The sequence below is a fragment of the Conger conger genome, chromosome 10 (assembly GCF_963514075.1).
Source record: "Conger conger chromosome 10, fConCon1.1, whole genome shotgun sequence".
Lineage (NCBI taxonomy): Eukaryota > Metazoa > Chordata > Actinopteri > Anguilliformes > Congridae > Conger > Conger conger.
Window position 1 is genome coordinate 12,709,442 of NC_083769.1, and position 16,738 is coordinate 12,726,179.

Consider the following 16,738-nt stretch of genomic DNA (forward strand, 5'->3'; position numbering starts at 1 on the left):
CCCTCTCTATGTACTGTTGTTGCTGACACAGTCTGATCACGTCCTGCATTGAGTCACCTGAGGAAGAGTTGCCCTTCTGTTTTTCCTTACACATCTCACTCATGCACGGGCATCACGGTCATCAATGGTATGCTTTCAGCCACGATTTCTGACCCTATTTACTGATGTCCTTCCTGTAGATCCAAATGCAGATGCCACTTTAGTCACTCTTCGGTTTCAAACACTAGCCAGTCCCTGCCACCCATGCCCCACAGTTAGTGCCCCACAGTTAGTTTTCTCATTGGATGAGAGCAGCAGGTTATTGCATAGTTTTGATGGTCATTCATCTGGTTCATCAGTGATGTGTGCATGTGCGTGTACTTGTGTGTGCGTTTCTGTATTTGCATATGTGTGGGCAGGTGTGTGTGTGTGTGTGTGTGTGTGTGTGTGCATGCCTGCCTGTGCGTGCGTGTCTGTTCACTCGTGTATGTGCATATTTGTGTGCAGATGTGCGTGCGTGTGTGCGGATCTTTGTGCACATGTGCGTGTGCATCTTTCTGTGCAGATGTGCACGTGTGCAGGTGCATATTTGTGTGCAGGTGTGCACGTGTGCAGGTGCATATTTGTGTGTGTGCGTGTGTGGTGGAGTAGTAATGTAATATTAGCAATGAGAGGAGGGGTTATGTTAATACGGCCAATGGTGTCCAGTTAAGAAGGAGCTGGACTTCGCTCCCCTAGCAGTGCCCTGAAAGTGAGGGAGCAGTGCCTCACTCTGTGGGCTCAAGGAGCAGAGGGACACACACGCGCACACACGCGCACACACGCACACACACACACAATGAGGAAGATTCTGGCGGCATTCCTACTGGCAGTGCTTTCTTCAGCAGTAGCAAGTAAGTCAGGGGTGTGCAAGTGTGTGTGTGTGTGTGTGTGTGTGTATGTTTGTGTGTCTCTATAAGTGTAAAAAGTCTGTCCAAGTTCAAAATGCTTATTGTGTCAGAATTCCATAAATGCAATTAATGCACACCCATTTTTTTCAGTTCTCACATTTGACAGGTTGACAATTATCTGTTCTTTGTAATGCCAGATCAGTAGTTTAACTTTAAGAGAGAGACAGAATATTTTATCTTTCTCTTTCCCATATATACTGTATATCTGTCTGTCTGTATATCTCTCTCGACTTTCTATTCCAGAGTCCAGAATCCGCTTTATACAATACCGCTCCTGGAATTCCCAGATGTACCCCATATGGAAAGATGGGGACCCCCGGAACAGAAACATCTGGAAAGGTCAATGCGATACCTACTGACTTTGCATTACCTATTGAGGCTTAGCCTTATCTCTTGTGTTACTGTTTATATGCACACTTACTGTAAATGCAACCTCTACAGACAGCTACATACAAATAGAAAGCATCACAGTCATATGTCATTTTGACATACCTAAAACAGGCCTTACTGTTTTCTGACCAAAATCATGCCCGAAACAGTTGAGAGCATCACCATTTACACCATAAGCAGTATTCCGACAGGATTAATATCATTGGGTACGTCTGTGATACACAAAATGACCTAACCTCCAGTGTAGAAATGAGTCCTGTCCAAGTAGTGCTCTGTCTGCAGTCAACCTTTACAGCAACTGAATATGCATGTTTCATAATATTTTGAATTGAATAGTTTTCAATATGTTGCAATGCTTCCCTTTATTGGAAAACACAGTTTACGCCGACTTTCTGATTATTTTTCCAAAGTACACATTTACAACATTTACACATTTACAAAGTGAGGGATATTTAGATTCAAGCGTTTAGATTTCTTGCAGGGGCATGTCTGTTCTCTGTCACTCAGACCTTGCCTTGAAGTCACGCTGCTGTAGCTTCCCCCTGACCTGACCTGTCACTGCGCTGCCATGCCAACCAGGTGGTGACGTGACGTTTGCCGTTAGCAACGATGCGCCCACGCTGACCGGTGCAAAGACAACCTTCAGCATCGAGATCCGCTTCCCGCCAAGCCAGGCGGTGTCGGCTGATGGCCGCGTGGTGTGGGCAGAAAACGCAGAGCTTAATGGTGGGTCTTCCTCTAGCTGCATCTGGGAATTCTTGCGTGGAATGTAAGTCTGTGGTTGTTGGATATTCTTGTTTGGCATGTAGGTGTGTGGTTGTTTCGTATACTTGTGTGGCATGGAGGTTGATGGTAGTTGGGCATTCTTGTGTGGCATGTGGGTGTGTGGTGGTTTGGTATTCTTGTGTGGCATGTGGGTGTGTGGTGGTTTGGTATTCTTGTGTGGCAGGTGGTTGTGTGGTGGTTTGGTATTCTTGTGTGGTGTGTAGGTGTGTGATAGTTGAGTATTCTTGAGTGGCACCTAGGTCTGTGGTAGTTGGGTAAGCTGAGCCATCCCCCGTTAATGTTGACATTTTTATATTGCGTATGAGGTTTCCTGGACATCTTCTCAGAACAATGAAACCTCTTGAGCCAGCCGTTTGTGATTGAAGATTTCATGCCACCTGGTGGTTAAAGCTGGCAGTGCCTTGTGTAAATTGAGGGTCCCACTGGCACAGAGGAGTGTTCTCAGGCCTTCCTGTCACTGCCCCAGGTACCCGCCATCGGCAGTCTCAGGCCGTGTATCCAGAGACGGACACTTCAGACGACTGGAACGGCGTCTTTCCAGACGGGACTCCCTTCAACACCGCCTCTGGCAAGAAACCGCACTACGTGTATGTGTGGAAGACACGGGGTATGATTCCTGACGTTTCTGCTCGTTGGTGGCTGCGGGCCTTGCATTATTCAAGAAGGTACTCTCTAAAGCGGTGCTCTCACATTTTTTTGTGTGTTACCATGGCTCCTAGGACAGTACTGGCAGGTTGCGGATGGGCCCTCTTCCTCTCTGACCGTCGGCACGGATGATGTGCCCCTGGGCTCCTACAACATGGAGGTTGTCATCTACCACCTCCGTAGCAAAGAGAAGTTCATTCCCCTGGGATACGCCTGCACACAGTTCTCCATCACGGGTAGGCAAGAGGCTGCAGTCGCAATAATAAAAATGGGTCTTTAATAATTTGCTAAATAATAGTTGGTTATTTAGCTCACGCTTTTATCCAAAGTGACTTACAGTTGATTAGCCTAAGCAGGGGACAATCCCCCCCGGAGCAATGCGGGGTTAAGGGCCTTGAACTGCCAATCTTCCAAGTCCCAGTCACTCACACAGAGTCCAAGCCTTCCGGGATCTTATTTCATTATTGATTTTTAATGCGTTTTCAATTGGTGAAGAATATTTTAGACACAGTATTTACAGAAAGTCTCTCTCTCTCTCCCTCTCCAGACCAAATCCCATTTGCCATATCACTCTCCCAGGTGAACGACGTGAACGTGGCTGACCAGACGTTCGTGCAGAACCGCGCGGTCACCTTCAGCGTCAGCCTGCACGACCCCAGCTGGTACCTGAGCGACGCCGACATCACCCTCACCTGGGACTTTGGCGATAGCAGCGGCACGCTGATCTCCCGCGAGCTCACCGGCACCCACACCTACACCTCCGCAGGGTCCTACCAGCCCCGGCTGGTCCTGCAGGCCGCAATCCCCAACCCGGGCTGCGTCACCCCCGCCGCCAACGTCCCAACTGCCCCCAACGCCACCCCGGCCCCGGGCACCTCCGCTACCCGCCAGCCCCCTGCAGGGAGGGGCACGGCTGGTGAGCTGCCCCTCATCCTCGAGACACACTCGTGCACTGCTTTAACACTGACAGATCGGAGCCATGCGCATGCACCATTGATGTAGTTAATTCTCATAGGATTTCATGTTTTTATGATAACCACTGAAACCACTAACATGGCTGAAACCACTAACATGGCTGAAGCCGCTAACATGGCTGAAACCACTAACATGGCTGAAACCACTAACATGGCTGAAGCCTCTAACATGGCTGAAGCCGCTAATGTGGCTGAAACCACTAACATGGCTGAAACCACTAACATGGCTGAAGCCGCTAACATGGCTGAAACCACTAACATGGCTGAAGCCTCTAACATGGCTGAAGCCGCTAATGTGGCAGTTTTAGGGGCCATGGGATCAGCAGGGGACCCCTCCCAGAGGGTGGTGATGGAGGGGGGCCGGACCATGGCGGGAGCTGAGGTATCTGTGATGGTGAGCACACGGCAAGCCCCCACAGACTGTGCCATTTACCGCTATGGCTCCTTCTCCGCGAACCTGAACATCGTCCGTGAGTTCCCTCTATCACTTCCTTATTATTCCCTCTCTGTAGGCTCATTCACATTGCTAAGTTTTCTCAAATTTTTTCCTTTCCTTGCTCCTGACCCAGAAATTGATCTGTCATCTTTAAGGACATTCTAACCCCTTAAATGTTCCTTCTATGAGCTAAACGAGTTTGGAACTCCCAATCTGTCAATTGAGCAAGAAAACATCAGCGCATCCTTTGCAGAAGTGTTTTCTCGGAAAGCCTGGCGTATAAATGATTGACCTGTGGATCCTCCTCTCCCTGTCTGCCACGTCTGTAACCGGCGTGGCTTCAAACTGACAGGGCATTCCATTCCACTCCTCATCTTTACCTCTTTTCAGAAAAGAAAAGGAAAAATAGGAGAAGAATATGTGTTTGGAATAGGCCCAGTGTGTCTCTTTCTCTATTTCTCTTTTCTTTCCCTCTCTGTTCTTTCTTTCTCACCACTCTCTCCTCCTTTCTCTGAATTGATACCTCTCTCTCTTTCTTTATGTTCAGCGGGCATTGAGAATGTGAAGATAGTCCAAGTGGACAATGTCATCATGGCAACTGAGGTGCCGCAAAAGGCAGTGGATCTGACAGTCACCTGTGAGGGACGGTGAGTACTCATGCCACGATAGCAGTGAAACTCTACCTCCCAGAAAGCTTTGGGAGTTTCTAATATGGGCCAACCAGTGAGATAGATACAGTTGATGCTTACTTTTATATAGCGGTTTTCTCACACTCAAAGGGCTTCACAGTGATAAGGGGGAACTCGCCTCAACCACCACCAATGTGCAGCACCCACATTAGTGATGCAACAGCAGCCATTTTGTGCCAGAATGCTCACCACACGTCAGCTAAGGTGGAGAGTCAGGACCTTGGTTTAACATCTCATCAGAAAGACAGCATCTTCTACAGCACAGTGTTTCCATGACTGCGCTGGGGCAAAGGGGTTTATTTGACCAGAGGGAAGATCACCCCCTGCTGGCCCACCAACACTACTTCCAGCAGCAACTTAAGCAAGCCCGCACCTGGTTAGCTTCAGCCGTTTGGCAGGAGCAGAATGCATGGTGGTGTGCGTGAGATGTTTGAAATGTGATGTTTGGGACCTTTCTCCTCTTCGCCAGCCAGCCGACCCAGGTGTGCTGGGTTGTGCTAGACGCCGGCTGCACCGTGCCGGCACACAGCACATGCCAATCAGTGCCGCCATCCGCGGGATGCCAGCTGGTCCTGCGGCAGTCCTTCAACGGCTCTGGCATTTTCTGCGTCATCGTGTCCGTGACCGACGATGTCAGTCTGGCTCTCGCTAGCGCCAGGGTCAGCTTGACCGTGGGTGAGTAAGAGTGTGTGTTTGTGTATTTGTGTGTGTGTGTGTACAGTATACATGCATCAAATCAAATCAAATCAAATTTATTTCTAAAGCACATTTAAAACAACTCACGTTGACCAAAGTGCTGTACAATCAGAGCAGGCAGTAAAATCATAGTTAAAAATCACAATAAAAAAAAGACTAAAAGCAAAAACACCTACATAAGCAGCAATACAAACAGCACACAGGTACAGCATGACAAAACTTGACTTGAAGAAATTAATGGAGGGGGCAGATCTGATCGAGAGGGGGATGCTATTCCACAGTCTAGGGGCTGCAACAGTTAAGGCACGGCCACCCCTGAGCTTAAACTTAGCTCTCGGGACAACCCGGAGCCCCATAGCAAAGGAAGGAAATGTTGTACTTTTGAATAATTTTACCAGCATGTAAACAGAGAACAGAATGGGACCGAGGATGGAACCCTGTGGGACCCCGCAGGAGAGACTTGCTGGGGGAGAGGAGAAATTGCTAAAGTTGACAGAGAAACTTCTATCGCTATGGTAGGATGTGAACCAGGTCAAGGCAGTGCCACTAACACCAACCCCGTACTGGAGAAGGTCAATTAAAATGTCATGATCCACTGTGTGTTCAAGAAGAATCAAGATGGCACCGTCACTGGAATCGATAGAGAGGAGCAGGTCATTGGACACTTTCTTTTTTTTTTAAAGATATTTTTTAGGCCTTTTTTCAGCTTTATTGGACAGTATATAGAGACAGGAAGAATGGGGGCAAGAGAGAGGGAAAGACATGCGACAAATTGTCAGACGGTCGAATTCGAACCATTGACGTCGCGGCTCACAATGAGCATGCGGTCAGTGCTCTGCAGGCCGCGCCACCGAGACACCCCGTCATTGGACGCTTTCAACAAGGCAGACTGTATTATGGTGGGCCGTAAAACCTGACTGAAATCTTTCCAAGATGTTATTTTGGTGTAGGTAGGGCAGCAATTGACAGATAATGACCTTTTCAAGAACCTTTCACAAAAATGGAAGTTTAGAGATTGGTCTGTAGTTACTAGGTGAGGTCTAAGTTGTTTTTTTTCAGGAGGGGCTGGACCACTGCGTGCTTGAAGAAGGTTGGAACACTGCCAGTGGCCAGACAGCTGTTAATTATAGAAAGGATGCTAGGACCAGCTACATCCATGAAATGTTTCAGGAGAGCAGTGGGGACAATATCAAGGGGGCAGGTTGCAGATTTCATAGAAGAAACAGTCTCTATCAGGGAAGGTAGCGTGATAGGCTGGAAACAGTCAAAGTCAGATAGGCAGACCAGTGAGAACAGCTAGGTCACGTGAGGTGGGAAAAATGTTCATCTTGATGTCCTCAACTTTGCTAATGAAAAATAAAAAACATTCTTTGCACTTAGTTGGGGACACATCTAAGCTGGTACTAGGGGCGGGACTGATAACATAGTTAATGGTACTGTACAAGTGTGTGTGCACATGTGCATGTATACATTTGTGTGTGTGTGTTTGTATTTGTGTGTGTACAGTGTACATGCATGTGTGTGCGCATGTGCATGTATGCATTTGTGTGTGTGTATTTGTGTGTACAGTATACATGCATGTGTGTGTACGAGTGTGTATTTGTGTATGCATGTTTGTGTGTGTGTGTATGTGCAGTATATATGCATGTGTGCACTTGCGTGCAGGTGCGTGTATGTGTGTGTATGTGAGCGCGTGTGCATACAGTATATGTGTGTACCTATGCATGTTTGTGTGCATGTACTGTATGTGTGCCTGTGTGTGCATGCACATGTGTGTGTGTGGGTGTGTGTGAGTTTTTGGTTTTATGTACTTTGTCGCAAAATCTGGCTATTGCCTTCTATATCAAGTGAAGTAACCATATATGAGTAACCAAATCAATTTATCATTATATTGTATTTATCAATGTCATCAATTATTTTTGAAATAGAGGAGCAAACTATGTAAATAGATGGTGTGTATTAGTGTCATTAATTAAAATGACACCTGGGGGCTTGCCCCTTAAGTTGACACCACCTAGAGATCAGAGTTGTGCAGTAACTGAGCATGCTCAGTTCAGACTCTGTGTGTGTGTGGTTGTGTCATAGCATCTGGCTTCAACATTGCTGTTGTGGCAACTGCACTGGGCCTGATGATCCTGGGGATTGCCATATGTGCTGTGGCTTTCACCTACAGGTGAGATCCACACACACGCGTATGCACACACACAAACACACACACACACACACACTCACACACACACACACACACACACACACACACAAGCACACACACTCACACACTCACACACACGCACACACACACGCACACACACACTCACACACACACGCACACGCACTCACACACACACACGCACACACACACACTCACACACACACACACACACACACTATCTTGCTGCCCATTGAGCTGTTCCCTGAATCAGGACACATTTCATTAACCTTTATTTCAGCAGGGAGTTCCTACTCATCCCAGATCTCTTTTTCAGAGCAGCACTGCTTACAATTTATGATTCAAAGATCATTTATAAATGTACATATGACAATTACAGAAGTCAATTACACAAACCAATGAAATCAAGATCTTAAAAATACCAAATATCAGTTTACAGGAATCACCACTGACTGAATAATTCAGCGGTCTTGGGAAGTTACAATTCATGGTACGGAGCTAAAATAAAGGAAAACTCTGAAATAATTTTGAACAGGTACATAAAGGACTACCATCCACTGAGAGAGGACCCCGCTGCGGAGCCCACACTGAGCAGGCAGGCCTGTGCTGCTCCTCAGACAGAGAGCCTGCAGGCCGGCTTCGCTGCCAGAGGGAAGAGCCGTCCTCTCCTTCCAGACTGAACACTGTACTCTTGATGAGAATGTAGAGATGGACACACACATAAACACACATACACACACACTGCACACCCATTCCCACGCACATAAACACACACATACACACACACACACACTAACGCACACTCATTCCCTCGGACATAAACACATATACACCCACACTCAGGCACACACATATACACACAGAGACATGCACATAAACACACATAAATATAGAGATACAGAGACACCCACACACACAGCACACCTACACGCCAACACAGACACACACACGCGCACGCTCACACAGGCACGCACACACACAATTGCACTCAACTGCCAAATATGCCTCCCAATATTATATAATGTTGAATCTCATTCCCTTTTTAACAGAAGAGATTCAACATTTGAAATGCATCTCCAGATCCCATAAAATAGGGTTTCTGGCCAGATCAATGAAAGTGATTTCTGTTATTGTGAGATCCTTGCCCAGTTTTTAATATGATAAAATGTTGCAAACATTACAAACCATCAGTGACCCAAGAATATAGATCTATGAATCAGACTGGTTTACAGAGAAAAGGCAGCTTTGTGTTTTCCTCCTGATTTATGCCTGTATACTTCTATAGTCTATAGCTTTTATATAAAAGTGACAGGACATAATAGTGCAATTGTTTTTTATTATCACTTCATTAAAAAAGCACAGCTTGCTCTTTTGTGTGTTCTGTCCAGGAATACTTTTTCTAATAAAAGTCAACTTTTTGGTGTTATTAATGCAATTGTTATGCATCATTTACTGGTATTTATAAATGCAATAGTGTACATTTGGAAAATCAGTTACGGGTTATAAAACATACAATTTCCAGCTATAAGAAATCATTAAATTCCAATATTTAGACTACAGTTACAGATACAGCATCTATATGGAGTCTAACCTTCGGCTGAACATTTTTCTTTGCAATTTTATTTTTTGTGTTGCATGTCTCGCCATTGCTGCAGATTCTCTAAGTATGGTTTATGGCGTTGTTGAATGCTGTCTGTATCGATTTCCCTTACTTTAGTCACAAGAGGAAGCACCTTATCAAATGCGAAACTGCCGCCATACTGGCGGAAGTATCTTTTGATTTAATTTTACGGAGCCGTGAAAACGATGGTTGATTATTTTTAAATATATATTTTCTGTTATTTTTGCTGTAGTCTAGCACATGCCATCCTGGTAATATAATGCCCCTGTATAAAAGTGAAACGTCAACTTTGCTGAATTGACCTTAGCTGACACCTGAGTAGGCCTGCTTTGTTTGCAGACTGAAGTGAAGTGGGGCGACATGGCTCAGGCAGTAAGAGCAGGCGTCTGGCAGTCGGAGGGTTGCCAGTTCGATCCCCTGCCCGGACTGTGTCGAAGTGTCCCTGAGCAAGACACCTAACCCCCAAATGCTCCTGACGAGCTGGTCGGCGCCTTGCACGGCAGCCAATTGCCGTTGGTGTGTGAGTGTGTGTATGAATGGGTGAATGAGAAGCATCAATTGTACAGCGCTTTGGCTAAAGGTGCTATATAAATGCCAACCATTTACCAAGTGGACTAATCTCTGGCTCGTAGTTATCATCAGAAATCACAGTGCCACACCAGGATCACAACTTTACAATTTTCTAACTGGAGTAAGTAATGACATCAGCAAATAGAATTATGTATTTGCTGCTTTGGAGTGGTGGGTTTCAGAGCTAGTGAGTTAGCTAACCATGTTGTAAGTGGTCTTACCAGCTAGCCGAACACCCAAGTCCTAATTTTTTCCATGCTGAAGTATTTTACTGCATATGCTGCCATTAATAAGTTCAGTTTATTCCCTTTGTTGATTCATAACTGCAGTGCTTTTCACGTGATTATTTGCTTGTGTGCTAGTCACTCACCCATTGTAACAAAGAAGAGTGTAAGTGTTACATTTAGCACTCCTAATCACAAAATATTTTATTTTATTGTTCAGCAGCAAATGTGTGTTTGTGTTAGGGGAGTGTGGAACATTGGTGGTTCTGCATGATTTATACAGGGGAGTGTGGAACATTTGTGGTTCTGTAGGATTTATATAGGGGAGTGTGGAACATTGGTGGTTCTGCATGATTTATACAGGGGAGTGTGGAACATTGGTGGTTCTGCATGATTTATACAGGGGAGTGTGGAACATTGGTGGTTCTGCAGTTCACAGGGGGCAGAATAAGAAAGCAAAGCAGAGCAGAAAGTGATTTCAGGCGCTCATGGACAATCAAAGAACATCTGATATATTACCCAAATCAGAGGCTAAAACTGTGGACGATTCAGACCTTTGTTTTATGCCAAATTTAAAAATAACTTTTTCAAATAGTTTGCATGCTGTTCATGTTTCCCAGCTGGTCAATACTTGCTTGTAGCAAATTGGTATGAACATCAGCCATATTGTGAATATTAATGATGAGACTAGGGAGATGCACACCGAATCAATAACCTTTTTTATTAGCCTACATATCACAGTCAAAAAGATAAATTGGCAAGATTTTTCAAAATAAACAATGATCTCAGATTTGACAATGTGAACAAATAATCAAATGACTTATTCACAGCACATTTCTAAATGAGACAACTACCCCTTGAAGTGTGAATTACTACACAAACATTTCCTCCACAATAATAAACAGAATATGAATAGGACATAAAACTTTGACTGATGATAAGCATTCTACAGTAACTGAGTGGATGGCCAATCACCTTTAGTACTCCTCTCCCTCCTCTTCTCCTTCGCCTTCGATGGAGTCAACCCCCACCTCCTCATAATCCTTCTCCAGGGCGGCCATGTCTTCTCTGGCCTCGGAGAACTCTCCCTCCTCCATGCCCTCTCCCACGTACCAGTGCACGAAGGCGCGCTTGGCGTACATCAGATCGAACTTGTGGTCCAGGCGGGCCCAGGCCTCGGCGATAGCGGTGGTGTTGCTCAGCATGCACACCGCTCTCTGCACCTTGGCCAGGTCTCCACCAGGAACCACGGTGGGCGGCTGGTAGTTGATGCCAACCTTGAAACCAGTGGGGCACCAGTCCACAAACTGGATGGTGCGTTTGGTCTTGATGGTGGCGATGGCGGCGTTTACGTCTTTGGGCACCACGTCACCACGGTACAACAGGCAGCAGGCCATGTACTTGCCGTGACGGGGATCGCATTTCACCATCTGATTGGCTGGCTCAAAGCAGGCATTGGTGATCTCAGCCACAGAAAGCTGCTCATGGTAAGCCTTCTCAGCAGAGATCACTGGGGCATAGGTAGCCAGAGGGAAGTGGATTCGGGGATAGGGCACCAAGTTGGTCTGGAACTCTGTCAGATCAACATTGAGGGCACCATCGAATCGTAGGGAGGCTGTGATGGAAGATACAATCTGGCTAATGAGCCTGTTGAGGTTGGTGTAGGTGGGGCGCTCGATATCGAGGTTTCTACGGCAGATGTCATAGATGGCCTCGTTGTCGACCATGAAGGCGCAGTCAGAGTGCTCTAAGGTGGTGTGGGTGGTCAGGATGGAGTTGTAGGGCTCCACCACAGCTGTGGACACCTGGGGAGCTGGGTAGATGGAGAACTCCAGCTTGGACTTCTTGCCGTAGTCAACGGACAGGCGTTCCATCAGCAGGGAGGTGAAACCAGAGCCAGTACCTCCTCCAAAGCTATGGAAGACCAGGAAGCCCTGCAGGCCTGTGCACTGGTCCGCCTGGGGAGAGAGTGGAGCCACATTACTGCTGGAGAAGACCTGGTATGGCTCAACACGCAAGGCCTGCATATATACGGCCCTCCAGTCTCACAGGGCTCAGACAGATACCCACCAGTTTACGGATCCTGTCCAGCACCAGGTCGATGATCTCTTTGCCGATGGTGTAGTGGCCGCGAGCGTAGTTGTTGGCAGCATCTTCTTTTCCAGTGATGAGCTGCTCAGGGTGGAACAGCTGGCGGTAAGTCCCAGTGCGCACCTCATCTGGGGAGACGGACAGAGACACGGGAGTTAGAGGTCTAAGAGACAAGAGGATCAGAGTTTCAGGAGAGGGCAAAGCAGTCAAAGAATGAACCCGAAGCTTACCAATGACTGCAGGCTCCAGATCCACAAACACAGCCCTGGGGACGTGCTTGCCTGCTCCCGTCTCACTGAAGAAGGTGTTGAAGGAGTCGTCCCCTCCTCCAATGGTCTTATCACTGGGCATCTGCCCATTTTGCTGGATGCCGTGCTCCAGGCAATAGAGCTCCCAGCATGCATTGCCAATCTGGACACCAGCCTGGCCCACGTGGATGGAGATGCACTCACGCTGTGGAGAGGGGAGGGGAAAGGCCAATTGTCAGATTTTGCAAAATAACTGTTATTTACTTTTCTGAATAAATTTTACCATTTATCCTGCTGAGAGTACTCAAACAGTTCAGCACCATGTGCGTCTATTGAATTTCCTCATGACTTTGGAGAATTACATACCCTGTGTCTGAAAGGTAGCGGATAAAAATAAAACTTAAAAATTACAAGGTGTTTTGACTGCTGCAGAATAACACTGAAAAGGTGTGACTCAGGAAACAGCAAAGCTGTTCCTTCATGCAAAGGGTGGAAAGAGTCATTTAAGTGGGAAGTTGTCCCCTTTTCCATCTGTCAACAAACATTTGTCTTTGGAGCTGAGAAATGTAATTATTTTTAAAAGAAAACTGCCTTTCTTACCCATTATTATAATGACCATTGCAATTAAGAGTCTCACTGATGTCTTGTCTCATTAGCCTTCAGCCTAGCTTGGCTAAAGTCCGTGGGTTGACAAGGCACCTGACTGGTGAGCTGGATGAGAGGGTTACAAAAGGAATAGGTCTTTGCCATGTGCACTTTTACAGGGAGGGTCACCGCCCCTGCACACAGCGCTGCAGTCTGACAGAGAAGGAACACTTTCTCTCACCCCCCCCCCCCTTTCTCCCCCTCCCTCACCTCCAGGGATTTGCACGTGCTCCTGCATCCGCCCCATCCCCCACTGCTCTCAGCATTGCAATTTATGTGTTGCTAGGCAACAGCGCCTTTTAGCGCTGAGCACACAGTACCATTTGGGGGTGGAGAAAGGGGAGGCAAGGAGTCGCTGTCTGTGAAGAAATGCATGCAAGGCCTATCATGCATCCTTTTGAGAGTGACCTCTGCTCTGTGAGGTTAGTAGGTTGTCAAGTTGTTTAACGCACAGCTCTATTTTGCCAAATAAGCTTTAGTCGGGGAGGCTGTGTGGTGCTGTAGGGCGGGGGACCGACATTTCTCCCCAGAAGCTTCTCCCCACAAGTTGGGGGGTGGGTTCAATCCTGGCAGATTGTTCCTTCTATTTTATTAAAAACAGAAATTGTGTCAGTCTCTACATGCTATAAACAGCGCATGCGTATAATGATGTCCCTTTCTCGTCTGGACATCACAGGAGTCGTGTATCTGCTTGGGTGATTCCTGAATGATTGTGAAGCTTTGCTCTGCTAAGCTAACGTCAGCTGACGCACAAGAACAGCCTGTGTCCTTTGAATGCTGCATGCAGTTAGTCATAAGCATCACATGCTAACGCATAATAATAGTTGCCTACTTGCATTTGCAGCTTCTGTGACAAAATACAAATAGATTAAATGGCCTCTTCCCCAACAACCCCCCGTCGCAGGAGTGATCACATGACTTGGCACACTGATAATGTGGGATGACTAGACCATGAACACTGCAGAGCCAGTGCATGTTTTATGGGGCAAAGACATTCGATGCGAAGCTATCACAGAGGTCACTTTACAATCCCCAGCAGGGATCGGCACAGCCGCCTCGGGCCGGCGAATAAGAATAGGGAATCAATTTCAGCTGCGCCTGACAGAGGGTCCGGCAGACAGCTGCTCGTCGCCCCCTCCCTCCCTCTCTTCCTCTCTCTCTTCGCCTCTTCCCAAAACCATGTATGTGACTTATTTGAAATTAGGCATTGGTGGGCAGGGGGTAGGGACAGGGGCTTGGCCAGATATTAGATATCCGTCTCCACCTCCATGACAACTAGAGTACACCCTGGGCTTAGTGTTCTAGTCACTGATGAGGGAGGGAAATGAAATGAGGAACTTTAACCGCAGACACTGGGAAGCCATTATTAGCTGCTAACATTGTCTTCAGGCAGTATTAAACCAAATAACAACTATTCTGCAACCATCTTGTATTTATGTTCATGCCTCCTGTGGAGACAGATAAAAAAACATTTTTGACTTTTGTAGACCAATGATCTGATCCAATGGTCCAAAACTGACCCAAGCTGGCAGCGTCAAGCACACAAAATGGCAGTGAACCCGGCAGGGTTATGAAAGCCACTTTTCCTGTGATCCATCTCCACTCTGTGGTGCCAATTAATGAGCCAATAAGTAACAAATTTAATAAATGGATTCCCCGTTGAAACGGATAAATGACGCAAAAAAAAAACGACTCCACCCTGTCCTAAACCGTGACGGCAAATTGAACAGCCAACAGCCCGCGTGACTTGCAGTCGCCAAGAGGTGGCGTGAGTGAGCGAACAGTTTAGGACCCACCCAAGCGTCAGGACAGCCGAGACCGTGGCGGAGGGAGTGCAGGTTTTTGTTTCTGTTTAATTCGTGAAGAAGGCTATCTGTTTTAGAGGAACCCAATATAACGGCACCCTAAATTCCACTAACGGCTAAATCGAGGCATCATGAAATGAACAAGCATAACCCCCAACCCCCGCCCCCTCTGACAAAGATATTAAACATATTCTCGATTGAGCGGGAGAATACTCAAGAAGAGATCCAGAATGTTCGATTTGGCATGTTCAACCTATCCACCCAAATGTGCTGTAAATAAATCTGCATCAATGGATTACCTAGCGGCCACGTCCTGTATTTTCCTACGCCTTTTACGTGCAGGTAGTGCTACGTACATGTAATTCACTGATTCAATATTGATGATTAGGTTCTTGTTGAAAATACCATGTTCGACCCCAATCCGAATGTTTTGTTTTTTTAAATAAGACGTTCCGCAGTTTCCATTTCAATCGACAATCCCCACCGACACATTACATTCATTCATTACCATCCATTACAATTTGGAGAATATTGTAACATTAAACGTATAGTCACGGATGTATAGTTATTGCCTTTGACTATAAACTTGAATAATGACGTTACAGTGGAATCTTGATTTGAAGCATGATGGGACACGGTTTGAAGTGCAGAACAACATTGTGAATGAACAAGCGACATAATTCTCGAATTCATTCGTAATAAAAAAAAAATAATAAAAAAAAACACGTTACTCACCATGTTTTCCAACGACGGTTCACTAAGGAAAATTCACCCAAATGAAAAAAAACAGACGTTTCCGTTTTTTATACACCGATTTACGTTAACGTCTCCAGACAGCCGAGAATTGTTACCGCCTGCGTGCGCGAGTCGCGCTAATGTTGTAGTGTGGCAGGGAGGGCAGGGCTCCCATGTATTTCAGGCGAACATCTGGCTCTTAGTTATCAACAGCACAAATATTACTTTTGGGAACAGGAAACACAAAAAGGAAGACAGTGTTATTGGGAATTTCCAGGATGGAGACTATTTTCTGTCTTGTTTCTGTGTCAGGCCAACTGTGGTTAAGATACCACAATCCACTAAGATATTTGCAGGTCTGTGCACACTTAATTTCAGTGGACTTTCCTCAAGATAAAAGTATGACATGGCATAAGCCACATTATGAAATTGTATGCATACCACAAAGAATTGCAGGGTTCAAATTGCTCTTATTGTGCTGTATTGCAAAGAATTACATAAAATCAGAGCTGGAAAATCTCCTCAGCATTTTTTTATTTGCTAATTAGCACAACTGACGAAGAAATAACCAGTGAAATTTTGTTAGCTGAGTTCATGAGTGGATAGAGCACATGGGGCTCGACCCCTGCCATGGCGATATACAGATCCCTTTGTGTGGGTTTCATACCTGCCATGGCAATATACAGATCCCTTTGTGTGGGTTTGATATCTGCCATGGCAATATACAGATCCCTTTGTGTGGGTTTGATATCTGCCATGGCGATATACAGATCCCTTTGTGTGGGTTTGATATCTGCCATGGCGATATACAGATCCCTTTGTGTGGGTTTGATATCTGCCATGGCGATATACAGATCCCTTTGTGTGGGTTTGATATCTGCCATGGCGATATACAGATCCCTTTGTGTGGGTTTGATACCTGCCATGGCGATATACAGATCCCTTTGTGTGGGTTTGATATCTGCCATGGCGATATACAGATCCCTTTGTGTGGGTTTGATATCTGCCATGGCGATATACAGATCCCTTTGTGTGGGTTTGATATCTGCCATGGCGATATACAGATCCCTTTGTGTGGGTTTGA

At 46.2% G+C, this 16,738-nt stretch overlaps 2 protein-coding genes across 3 annotated transcripts; one reads left to right on the forward strand and one right to left on the reverse strand.

Annotated features, from left to right (window-relative positions):
• Positions 1–817: 817 nt before the first annotated feature.
• Positions 818–8,395, forward strand: LOC133138674 (melanocyte protein PMEL-like). Its single transcript, XM_061257618.1, has 11 exons — positions 818–872; positions 1,173–1,268; positions 1,899–2,045; positions 2,572–2,712; positions 2,825–2,986; positions 3,298–3,666; positions 3,904–4,194; positions 4,708–4,807; positions 5,319–5,524; positions 7,631–7,718; positions 8,251–8,395. Exons 1-11 carry the CDS (start codon positions 818–820, stop codon positions 8,393–8,395), a joined length of 1,800 nt encoding a protein of 599 aa, XP_061113602.1.
• A 2,437-nt stretch (positions 8,396–10,832) lies between these two features.
• LOC133138202 (tubulin alpha-1B chain-like) lies at positions 10,833–15,811 on the reverse strand. 2 transcript variants are annotated; one of them, XM_061256756.1, is made up of 5 exons: positions 15,655–15,804; positions 13,070–13,180; positions 12,452–12,674; positions 12,201–12,349; positions 10,833–12,088 (listed from the first exon to the last, which is right to left on the reverse strand). In XM_061256756.1, the coding sequence occupies exons 3-5, from the start codon at positions 12,570–12,572 to the stop codon at positions 11,108–11,110; spliced, it is 1,251 nt and encodes a 416-aa protein (XP_061112740.1). In that variant the 5' UTR covers positions 12,573–12,674; positions 13,070–13,180; positions 15,655–15,804; the 3' UTR covers positions 10,833–11,107. The 2 variants fall into 2 exon arrangements, with proteins under 2 accessions (XP_061112740.1, XP_061112739.1); XM_061256755.1 differs by lacking the exon at positions 13,070–13,180 and having other exon boundaries at positions 15,655–15,811.
• Between the last annotated feature and the right edge of the window lie 927 nt (positions 15,812–16,738).